The 12,066-nt window shown below is 41.8% G+C and overlaps 2 protein-coding genes across 2 annotated transcripts in view; both read right to left on the reverse strand.

Annotated features, from left to right (window-relative positions):
• Window positions 1-2,127: 2,127 nt before the first annotated feature.
• NCOA4 (nuclear receptor coactivator 4) overlaps window positions 2,128-12,066 on the reverse strand; it is an 88,315-nt gene continuing 78,376 nt past the window's right edge. Inside the window, exon 11 of the mRNA XM_087963975.1 lies at window positions 2,128-2,141. The gene's annotated coding sequence lies outside the window, so the exon portion shown is untranslated. The remainder of the gene's footprint in view (window positions 2,142-12,066) is intronic.
• The window catches only part of PARG (poly(ADP-ribose) glycohydrolase), a 50,506-nt gene continuing 45,524 nt past the window's right edge, over window positions 7,085-12,066 (reverse strand). Inside the window, exons 18-19 of the mRNA XM_087963977.1 lie at window positions 10,539-10,667; window positions 7,085-9,029 (exon numbers count right to left, since the gene is read on the reverse strand). Of these exons, the coding sequence (XP_087820103.1) occupies window positions 8,872-9,029; window positions 10,539-10,667 (287 nt within the window). The 3' untranslated portion in view covers window positions 7,085-8,871. The remainder of the gene's footprint in view (window positions 9,030-10,538; window positions 10,668-12,066) is intronic.

A 12,066-nucleotide genomic window follows, 5' to 3' on the forward strand; every position in this document is an offset into this window, starting at 1 on the left:
GTGGTAAATAATTTCAGAATCAGTCCGCCCCCCCCCGCCCCCCCGCACCAAAGAAAACCATTTACTTCAGGAAGATGACCCATTTACTTTCAGCTCCTTCCATTGTGGTACTGTATGCTTTTCTGGGAGATCTCTGCTCTGAATGTTTTCTTCCTTGGGGAACCAATGGCATCACTGGTTGCCCTGCCTGCCATGCTGTTATCCAACCATGGCCCTGGCTGCCTCCCCTTGTCCTGTGTCCTGAGGTCATCCCCACAATACCATTACGTCTCCTGATAACAACTGTGTCTGCGGAGGTTACTTGGCAGTTATGGAAAGGGTTTATCCCTGCCTCCTTCTGGATCTTTCTTTGACATCTCAGTTTTGCCTACCATCCTTGGAAATTCTTGGCATTCTTCCATTCAAATACTGAGACAGCCATGAGTAGCTTCCAAAATCAGCCACAATACACATTCCTGTTTGGAATATCTTTTTTTAAAAAAAAATTTTTAAGTCTTGCCCTCCTGGTCAGTTTAGTTTTGCATTCTTTTATAGACCTTGCCATAATATCTGACCATGCTGCTGTAATACTATGGTTTTCAGCAAGCTGATTTAAGGCAGTATATGCCATTATGATATGATCTACCATTTTAATTACAAATAATTAATCAGTGGAACAACTTGCCTGCAGAAATTGTGAATGCTCCAACACTGGAAGCTTTTAAGAAGAGATTGGAGAGCCATTTGTCTGAAATGCTATAGGGCTTTTTGCCTAAGCAGGGGGTTCGACTAGAAGACCTCCAAGGTCCCTTCCAACTCTGTTCTTTTATTCTATTCTTTGATCAATCCACCCACCCACCCCAAAAAAGGTTTTGAAATTTTCTTTTTCAAATTAATAGTGGGTCAGTAAATGTGAAGTGTTTGAAATATATTTAAAGCTTTTACACAGGCTAAAATTACAGCACATGCTTGGCAGAAGCAGCAAAAGGAAGAAAACATTACTGTAGTCATTTGGAAAGGCAAGAAAAAGGAAGCATTGAATATGTATGTGATAAATTATACTGCGGAACTAAACAAGGCCTTTCAGGTCTGCTAAACTGGCACTTGATCAACCACATGAATATTCATGGAACTGTATTAAATAAACAATTGGGAACAGCAGAAACCTGAAAAAAGTTAGCTTCTCAGCTGAAACAACACAGTGCAAGATTCTCTGGGAAAAATAATTGAGGGGCAATTTTTGGATTTCTATACTTGTTTTACAGTTCTAAAGAGATGATAACAGGTAAGCAATTGGAAAGTTTTCTGTACAGAATAAATTTGGCAAAATTTTCTTATGCTTATTCAAGGATATTAGCTATATATATAATGCTACAGGAGACATTTAACACAATTAGTTTTATGAGAGTCAGAGAGGCCCCAGTGCATATATTTATTTTTTAATTTATTTATTTTGATTTGTCAATCACTTACAAGATAATAGGTATAAGTAAAAACATAGTTATGAATACATGGATACATATAAGAAAAATAAAAAAATATAAAAGAAACAATAGGACAGGGACGGTAGCCACGTTGGTGCACTTATGCACGTCCCCTACAGACCTCTTAGGAAAGGGGTGAGGTCAATAGTAGAAAGTCTAAGGTTATAAAGTTTTGGGGGGTTTGGGAAAAAACCACAGAGTCAGGTAGAGTATTCCAGACATTGACCACTCTATTGCAGCAGTCATATTTCCTGCAATCAAGTTTGGTGCGATTAACCTTGAGTTTGTATCTATTGTGTGCTTCTGTATTGTTATGGTTGAAGCTGAAGTATTCATTTGCAGGTAGGACATTGCAATGTATGATTTTATACACTATACTTAGATCGGACCGAAGGTGGCGTAATTCAAGGTTTTCTAGGTCTAGAACTTCAAGTCTGGTGGCATAAGGTATTCTACAACGAGTAGAGGAGTGGAGAACTCTTCTGAAATATTTATGGACTTTCTCAACTGTGCTAATATCTGATATGTAATGTGGGTTCCATATAGTTTTCCTATAGAATGGTACTAACAATATAAAGAGACCTTAGGTCCTATAGTGTTAGATATCCAATGAATCCTTGATATTTTGCGGTCCTTGGTGCTCTCTGAGCTTGGGTGTTTGTTTTGTTTTGTTTTTTGTTTGTAGACATTTCATTACCCAACTAGGTGACATCATCAGTGCTAGAAGACAGTGGATATAAGTTTATGATATGAAGGTCCATGTAAGAATTATTCTGAATTTGAGTAAGAGTCCTTATGCAGAATGTCACGGGTGAAACCCAAATCCAATTTTATTGTATGTGTATTCAAGTCCTTCTCTGCAACCTAGAGATTACCTTGGAAGCCAACATACGGTTGGTTGGTTGCATCCCACCAACTGGCTTTCACCCACATAAAAATAGCTCACCTTTAAGAATGGCCTTAGAGGCCTGTGGTGAAATGATTAAAGATATTTTAAAGGATGCTGCTTTTGTCTCTTCGATACTCAAATTTGCCTGGCCCTTGAAAAAGAAACCACTGCATCACTGGAATCATGTTGAATAAAAGAAAGCAGTTCATGGGTATGAATTTGGTTTTCTGATCAGTTAATAAACTGAAGTTAAAATATCTGTATGGCTGGCATTTTATGAATATCATTTCTGCCCAAAATTCCTCAGGCAGCAACAAAAATAATAATGTTAAATCCCAGCATTATAATATACTATAACACACTGAAGAGTTTGAGGCTCTGAGAGATGTAATTACTGGGTTTGTTTGGTCTTTTGATAAAAAAGAAGAAAAGGAATATATACAATTATTCCGATTAATTTTCATGACATTTTGCTCTAAATCAAATGAATTCATGGTTAGCATAAGGGGGAAAGTGTCATTTAATAAAAGAATATGATTGTTCCAAGCATGTTTCTTAACAGTTAATTTGGAGAATTGAAGCTGTATTATAAAGAAACATTTACAAGGGTTATGAAGAAGTAAACTGTAAGGTTTACTCCTTCATAACCCTTGTAAATGTTTGTTTATAATACCAGCTGTAAGGTTTACTCGAATACAGCTCTTCAGTCTGGAATCCGCACTGTATATCAGACACTAACAGCATGAGTCCAGACATATTTCATGAGAAGAGTACTACATTCCTCTGCTCGCAACAGAATACCCTATATCACCAGGCTTGAAATTTTGGGCTTGGACAACCTTGAACTAAGCCGCCTACGGTTGGACTTAAGCATAGTACACAAAATTATCTGCTACAATGTCCTACCCGTCAATGACTACTTCAGCTTCCACCGCAACAATACAAGAGCACAAACAGATACAAACTCAATGTAAATTGCTTCAAACTCGATTGCCAAAAGTACGACTTCAGCAAGAGTGGTCAATGCCTGGAATGCACTCCCTGACTCTTTTGTTACATCCTCTAACCCCCACTTCTTTAACCTCAAACTATCCACTATTGACCTCACCCCATTCCTAAGAGGTCTGTAAGGGGTGTGCATAAGTGCACCATCGTGCCTCCCGTCCCTGTCCTATTGTCCCCATTTATTCATACCTATTTCCTGTATTCTAACTCATGTTTATACTTATGCCTATTATCTTGTAAGCGATTGATAAATCAAGTAAGTAAGTGAGTAAGTAAGTAATAAAATAAATGAACACATATGGGATCCAGTAGTAGATTCAATTTTTTTTTTTACTGCCGGTTCTGTGGGTGTGATTTGGTGGGCGTGGCAAGGGAAGGATACTGTAAAATCTCCAGCCAGAGGTGGTATTTGCCTGTTCTCCGAACTACTCAAAATTTCCGCTACTGGTTCTCCAGAACTGGTCAGAACCTGCTGAAGACCGCCTCTGATGGCATCTCTTTTAACCACCAGTGCCTGGGTGTCACTCAGTTCTGAATTGTAAGAAGTCTGCAGAAGCTGACAGTCAGGTGGTGTAGAAATGGATGGGAAGGAAAGAGGCGCTTCCTATACAGCTGGTAGGTTGCCTTCACTTAAGCAATGATAAATGCACGAGGGAATCGGCTGCATGCATAACAAGACCATAAATATGAAGCTTGTTTAGTGGTGGGGATGACAGGAAAATACAGAGCTGATATGCTACGTTTTATAAATTGTGCCAATTTGTTTTTTAAAAAAGTTAAGTATGTTTGGAAAAGATAGGCAGTCACAGGGATAATTTAACTCTTTCCCAATGCTCATTAATCTTAGCCCATTTCATTCTCAGAAAAACCATTTTTAATTCAATACAGACCACAGTGGCATTCTAAAAGGGGGAAGTTGGAAGTCTGGTTTTAGTTTAACACCCTCATTCCCAAGAAACAAGAGCTCTGAATTACAAAATGGTTGAAGATCAATAGCCAAGTTTTGGGAAATGTCTACAAGAAAGGAAGAGACTTTTGTCCTGGGTTCAACCATTCTTTTTGTCAACACCTCCAAGTTTTGAAGCTCAAGAGAGTGATCTGTCTGGAAATGTCCTGGAGGAGCTGGAGCATTCATTTGTTATATTTTGGTCCAAAAAATACAAGGGTGTCCACATGTTTTTAAAGTGATTGCTCCTTGCGATAGACAGACATTGCTCATCAAGGATCCCCCTCCCCTCCCGCCGCATATATATTCTGTTATTTTATTTGGTTTTCTCTGAATCAATCTTCCAGTTCGCATCAGTTGATTTAAAGTATTCTTTTCAAATGTTTGAATGAGTCTTCCTTGTTCAGAAAAACAATGGGGAGAACTTTATGAAAATTTACTCAAATTAGGAGAGTTCACTTCTTATATGGACACTACGTGCAGTTTTCTTGACAATAACAGAATGGAATTTTGAACAGACTTCAAGGTATTTTATCCAGGATACAACTCTCCAAGCAGTTTGCTCCTTCTCCTCCTCCTCTTCTTCCTCCTCCTGCCTCATTTTTGCATATTGATATCTGGTAAACTTTCAAAAATTGCATTTTATTAGTGTTGTATGTCAATGATTGCATGACCTTTGTAGATGCCATATGATCAATCCATCTTTCAAAATGCTAGTTTTTCCCTTGACTTATTAGTTTTCTGTTCTTATTTTGGTAATGAGGATCATCACAACGATTTTTTTTCTTTTTTTAAAAAAGGAACATCAGAAATCAAGGGAGACATGCATGCTGTATTAATTGTATTAAAAAAATTAACTATGTATGAACAATATTTTTAAAAATGCCTTTTTAAAAAGGAAATTGTTAATGATTGATAATTTTGATCATTTAAAAGCCCGGTAAATGGGAAGTCATGTTGAACTTCTGGTTTAGACTAAGAGGAGGTTCTGAGGACTGGTCCAAGTATCAGCCTGGTTCAGTTCTACTTATCTTTTTTGAAATTAGCTAAAGTTGACTAGCTGTTACCATCTGGATGGACAATTTTCACAGCAGAAGGTGAAACTGGAAAAGCCACTCTTCTGTCTGTACTTAAATTCCCGGATTGAAATTCAGCCTTTGGTTGAAACACTTTCCCCGTGTTGGTTTTCAGTAAAGCAAAGAAAAGTAAAATGTAATGTTCACGAAATGAGGATGGAGTAAACTTAGCAACTCTCAGGAGCAATTTCTTTGCTCTAAACCTTTCCCAGAAGAGCCAGTTTCTAAAGAACAGATGCTTCTTTTAATAATTAAAATGTATATCCTGAAGAATCATCTCTTTCATTCAACTCCAGGCCTTTGTTTCTAAACAATGATATTTTTTTAGAAGGGAAGCGGCAGAGATTTTAAAAGGTCAGAAACAGGGAAGACTAAAATTCCCTGCTGTTGGTGGAGTTGCAAGGGGGTGGGGAAACACCTGCCTGCTTCGGACTGGCCTTTGATGTTAAAAAAAGGGGGGGAGGGGAATTATTCAGATAGACTGAAGGGTTGATTCGTAACACCTGAAGACAAATATTTGGTGTTCAATTAAACTGTAGAGCAGCTTTGAAAGACACTCAAGCCCTTTGTGAGTGTGTGTTTTTAGCCTCCAGGTTGTTTCTGCTGCATATAACTTTGTATAGGTTATACCAAAAACTAAGTAAGCTTGATGTACGTTACTTAAACTTGTAACATACAATTCTAGGGATGTCAACTTCTACAGATATCCACTTAGCTCAGAATACATCCACAACTGACTTGTTGGGTAACCCCTTTGAACTTGTAACAATTCAAAATCTATGAGGCCAATTGGTAACATCCCTGAGCAAATGAAATTGAGATTAAAAAACAAGGAACACAATTTTCAAGTTTTACCAGACAGAGGAATCCACCCCTCCTGGGAATCTGGTGTGAAATCCTCCAGGATACAAGGCCTTGTTAACATGGCCTTTTTGGGGGTGTAGACCAGAAACAAGTGGGGCTGGTGTTGTATATGTGCTCAAAGCTCACCTGGTTTCCTTCAAAATGATGGTAGGTGTTCCTTTGCTCCCATGTTCTTGTTGAAACTAAGCTTTTTAGTTAAGCCCAGCTTCCTTCTGGGTATTTCTTTGCTGTTTTATGATCTTAATAAACTCATAATAAACGTTCAGTCAACTTGCGCTTGGGTATGGATTGTGTTAGACACCCTGGGGTTCTCCAGACGGAAGAGAGACCCTTTGGTTCTCAAGAGCATGGAACATGAAGTGAAAGGATCCTTTTCCCTTTTTAAAAGAATGCATTTCCATCCCTTGTAGCTATGAAAATACCATGAAGGTTTGCAAGCTAGAGAGGTGATGAGAATGAAACACCCCTTCTTTCCACAAGTAAGCCAAAAAGCGGGGGGGGACCTGGACAAAAATTAAACAATAACCTTCCTAGGTCATTTTCAGAACTTGATATAATTGGCCACAGAAGTTTGTACGATATATAGGACAGATACAACTTAGATCAGTGTTTCTCAACCGTGGCAACTTTAAAATGTGTGAACTTCAACTCCCAGAATTCCCCAGCCAGCCCTGTGGGCTAGAGAATTCTGGCCGTTGAAGTTCACACATTTTAGGGTTGCCAAGGGTGAGAAACACTAACTAAAAACTAGGCAACCACCACCCTATATTAAGTTGTTGACAACCTGTTGTCCAAGACCTCTAGGCGAGAGCCTTCAAAGGAACCTACCCAAAGGCAGATGCAGAGAAAAACATCCATTCATTTTATTATTTTCCCATTACCAAAGGGCATCCTGGATACATAGCACAAGGCCAAGACCCACCCCCCTCACCGCTCCAGTCAAAGCCAAGCACCAGCTGCCCAACCTGCCGGCTTCCATACCCGATTGATCGGCCAGGGACCCCAAGGACTGGCCGAGAGAGAAAAGCTCTGGTTCTGGCCACGTTGGCTTGTCTGCTGGACAACTATCCCATTGGCCCTCCGTGTTTGAGGGAGGGGGGGAGCTCCCTGGTGGGAAGGACAGGATGGAGCCCATCCAGAAGATGTGATGAGGAGAACCGATTCACCTGCCCTGGGAGGACCTTCTCAAGCTTTGGGTCCCGAGTCTTCTGCCAGGAGGCAGGTGGAGCCAAGCCTTTCCCATGCACCTCTCTGCCCTGAGCTCTTTCACTCGGAAGGGGGAGAGATGGTCAGCCAGGCTCAATGATTCATCGCTAAGCAACCCCGTCTTCTTCTTCTCCTCCTCCTCCCCATCGCCTTCCTCTCTGAACTGGACATAAAGCAGCTTGCACCGTGACTCCTGGTGAATAACCCCCCTCTTGCCAAATTCCCAGGGAGCAACCAGTATCCTGCCCTTTTCCTTTCCTTTCTCTCCCACCTGCCAGGGGTAACTTTTCTTAGAGCTCCTGGAAAGGAGGCTAGGAAAGACGGAGCAAGCCAGCTCCGTGGAGCTTATGACCTGATGGATGGTCAATCACTTTTCCTGACCTTCCGAACCGCACCTGATGCCTGCTGTACAGAGGTTTTATCCTTATATCATGAACCTCCTAAGTACAACAGTCTAGCAGAGTTGGAAGGAACCTTGGAGGTCATCTAGTCCAACACCCTGCTCAAGCAGGAGCAAATATTAGCCTCTACCTGGGATGGAACTCATAGCCTCCCGATTGGGAGGCGAGATCTCCACCTCTAGGCCACAGCACCTAGATATCTCTGTTTGCCTCTCAGCAGGATCATAAAATCCAGCAAAGAACTTTGTGCAATTGGTGTTTTTTTTTAAAAAAAAAGCTGCTTAATTATATCATAAATATATGGCCCTTGCTGTAAGTTTTTAAAATGTAAGTCTACATCAAAAACTCTGTTTACCATTTCTAACTCCGATCCTGGGTCTTTTGCAACCCAAATACACCCCTGCCTTTTCCATTCTGTTCCTGTCCTCTTCCAGCCACTTTCCATTCAGAGGATAGTTCTGGATAACTCATTGTTTCTCTCTTATTCTTGCCTTTTGTTAACACAGAACAAAAGAGAGTATTTGAAAAAGTAAAATCTAAATTAAAAAAAAAATCAGGATGACTGGAATTGTGTATGTAATGCAAAATACATATATTTATATATTTTTCTTGGTTTTTTTCCCCTCCAAATCTACCCCTTTAAAGTTATATCACTGCCGTGTGTCTAAATAAATCACGTATTCATATGGGGAACATGTGTCTATGCCAGCGAACTCCATACCTAAATGTATGTGGACACTGAGACAATTATAAAAATAAAAAGGCAGGCCTGCATCAATCTATTTTCAAAGAATCGTATAAGGAATGGAAGTTTTCCACCAACCGTCATTTCTTGGCAAGGGGGCAGAAATGGATTATACTCTGTATGCTGTGATCAAGTTTACTTTCTGCTTTGGAAAGAAAACAGATTTCTTCTCAAATGTCAGTGTTGGTCTTCAGACAACCTACACATGACATCCTGCAATTCAGCTGATATTTCACGGGAAAAAGGGAAAGGCCGCTCATGGGGCGCACGGTCGCTCTAATCATCCAAACCCCGCCCTTCCTCATCCTCAGGAAGGCTTATGTAGGACTCAACGGCATTGTAGAGGAAAGGGTACAGCTTGACTTCTGGCCTGGAAGTAGAGCAACATCTGCATTCCTCATTGTAGTATCGAAGCAACAGCTTGTAAACATCTCCTGGGAAATGCAAAGAAGACAGAGAGAAAGAAACAAAACAATTACACACAGGGAGTCTTCGACTTACAACCACCAACGGAGCCCAAAATTTCTGTTGCTAAATGAGACATGTATTAAGTGAGTTTTGCCCCATTTTACAGCCTTCCTGGCCACAGCTGATTCACTTAAAGCAGGATATAAATAAAACAAGCAAGCAAGCAAATAAAAAACTGCCCAACTCCAAGATGATTCTGGGCTGACACACGAATTAAAAGTAGACCCAACACACGAATTAAAAGTACATTAAAGGCCACATAATTGCCCAGATCAAAAGACAACTCCCCACTAAAAATTACAAACTGGGGAGGCATTCCTAAGGGTGTTGGAGACTACTACTCCATAGCCTCTGGAGAATGTGTTGCAGTGAGAGCTTGTGGAGATACATTAGGATGTGTAAGTCCCCTGGTCTTCAGCTTCTGTTCTCATGGAAAGTAAGCTCCATTTATGCAGCCATAGGGGTGGCCAACAGTATTAAGTATCTGGGGGTGCAGATAAGCAACAATCTGAACTGGTCTCTCCACACATCATCCTTAGGGAAGCCTGCAAACCAGTGTCTACATTTCCTGCGTGGGATGAGGAGGAGACCACATTTTTCTCCTTCTGTCCTGGCCATTTTTTTTACAGAAGCACGATTGAGAGGGTTTTAATAAATGGCATCCCTGTTTGGTTTGGTGGCAGCCATGCCTCAGATAGAAAGTCCCTACAGAGAGTAGTGAGGACAGCGGAGAAGATTATAGGAAGCTCGCTTCCCATTATTCAGGATGCTGCTTATAAGCGCTCTGTGCTTAAGAGTTCAAAACACACCCACCCCACGGTCTGCTTCTGTTTCTCCCCTCTGGGAGGGGGTTTCGAAGTATTTCTAGCAGGACTACCAGATTCTGTAACCGCTTTGTTCCCTATATGCCATCTATCAGGCAAACTCACAGGATTCGTTTCTCTTGCCATGTACATGTATACATCCGAACTGGACTGTGTTGTTTCTCTGTGTCGTATAATATATGTATGGGTATATGCATGATTTTGTGCTGACTGATTGATTGATTTTGTCATACTTATGTCGTGTATATTGGAGGGGGTGACCGTTTGAGACAGGGCTGGGATTCAACCGGCGTTACTAGTGGTTCAGTGATTATGTTCTGCTGCTCTTCAGAGCTACCAGCTCTATAGAACTGGGCAGAACCGGTAGCATCCAACCCCTGCTTTGAGAGTTCTATGCAACAAAATTTCATTTTAACGGATGCCGATTAGCGTACCTCCAAAGTGACAATAAAGTTATTCTAAGTCCTAGTCAAATTTAATTCACCCAAATTTGACTTGTCAATACCAAATTCATTTTTTTAAAATTTCTCCAAGCTGTTTTCCTTGACCTACAGTATCCTAGTAAGCCTTGCCCCCCCGCCCCCCGCTCCTTCTGTGCCATCAGCGGTGCTTCCAAAGGGAAGCGGGGGGGGGGGGAGAGAAGATACGTACCCACCGCTTGGCCCCTGTCGCTCAAAAACATGTGCATGCTGTAAATGTCTCTCATCAACTCAGCATCTCCAAAGGTGAAATAAACCACGTCGCGTCCGGCCTCCGCAGCTGCTAAGATCTGTATTAAGGCTAAAGCAAATGAAGACAAGACAATGGTCAACTCAGGAGGAGGAGGTGGGCAATCCCATTTTTCCATCTGGAGCGGGGCTTCCACAACAGGCGACCTGCACTGAGGCTGCTTCTCCAGCTCCAAGCAACGAGACACTGGGATTGCCTTCAGGAGATGTTGTCCACGTGAGGGATGGACAAGGTGGGCTTGTACTGGGAAGATCGAAACTGTTGATGCCACAGCAGGGAAGGCAGGCAGCTGCTTCTCTTTCGAGACAAGGTGAGCAAAGGGGAAGAAAGGCTGGGGGTCACTTTCTCTCTCTCTTCAGATGTTTCCCTATGCAACAGCTGGTGTTTCTACAGATCAACCTTAAGTGAATATTTTTACCTATTTCTTTGTTCAAAATGATAGATTTTTACCTTGAACAGAATTAAAAAGTGCTTCCAGGTATAAGTGCAAGACAGGATCACAGCCTTTAATGGAGCGCACCCCTGAATCATTGGGGTACATATGAGATCTATTTCCAGTAGGAAATGTGGTTTTAATCAATTCTTCTCTACCGGCTTTAACCAAGCTATGACACAGGCTATGAATTCGCCGGCTTCAGTAACTCGGTTCTCATGACTTTCCTTTCCTCTCCAAGCAGCAAAGGTGCTGACAGGAAGACGGCCCAGTGCTAAGGAAGAAGCCATTCACTTCCTACACTTGGGATAGCACGATGAGGACAGAATAGCGGAGAACGGCAAAGTGAAGTTAATTTACAGGTGATGACCGCAGTGCTGAGCCCAAGGGAGGGGACAAACACATTCAAAGTTTCCATTCCTTTTGCGCCCACAAGACCAGCTCACCTTGAATTCCACTGACTCTTCTCTGCTGCCTATTTGCTTTGGCCGTTAGTAGTTCAGGTTCTTATTAAGAGCTGAAGCTTGCAAAATAAACCTTTACATTCATTTGAACTGCCTGGACGTCTGACTCAGGGCTCACACAGAATTCAAATGTAGTCCGGAATGAGGCCTTCAGCTGTCCTGAAGCCTCTGAAGGTCTAGACCAGGGGTGTCAAACTCAAGGCCCGGCCCGCGGGGTGCTTAATTCTGCCCCACGGGAAACGGCGAAGGACTGGCCCATGATGCCTCTGCCAGCCTGCCAGGCCTCGTCTTCACTTGCAGAGGGCTAGCAAAACAAACTAAAAGCAAAACCAAACTAAGGAAGAAATGTTTCCTCTTTGGCATTTGAGCATGCAAGAAGGGACAGGAAAGGAGAAAGGGAAAGGGGAAAGAAAAAGAAGGAAAGAGGGGAAGGAAAAGAAGAGAATGTAGAGGGAAGAATGTAGGAAGGAAGGAAGGAAGGAAGGAGGGAGGGAGGGAGGAAGGAGGGGAGGAAGGAGGGAAGGAAGGAAGGAAAGTCCTGCCTTAGTACTTG

Source organism: Notechis scutatus, chromosome 4 (assembly GCF_049901735.1).
Source record: "Notechis scutatus isolate UNSWTSFEM ecotype Mainland chromosome 4, rNotScu1.2, whole genome shotgun sequence".
Classification (NCBI taxonomy): domain Eukaryota; kingdom Metazoa; phylum Chordata; class Lepidosauria; order Squamata; family Elapidae; genus Notechis; species Notechis scutatus.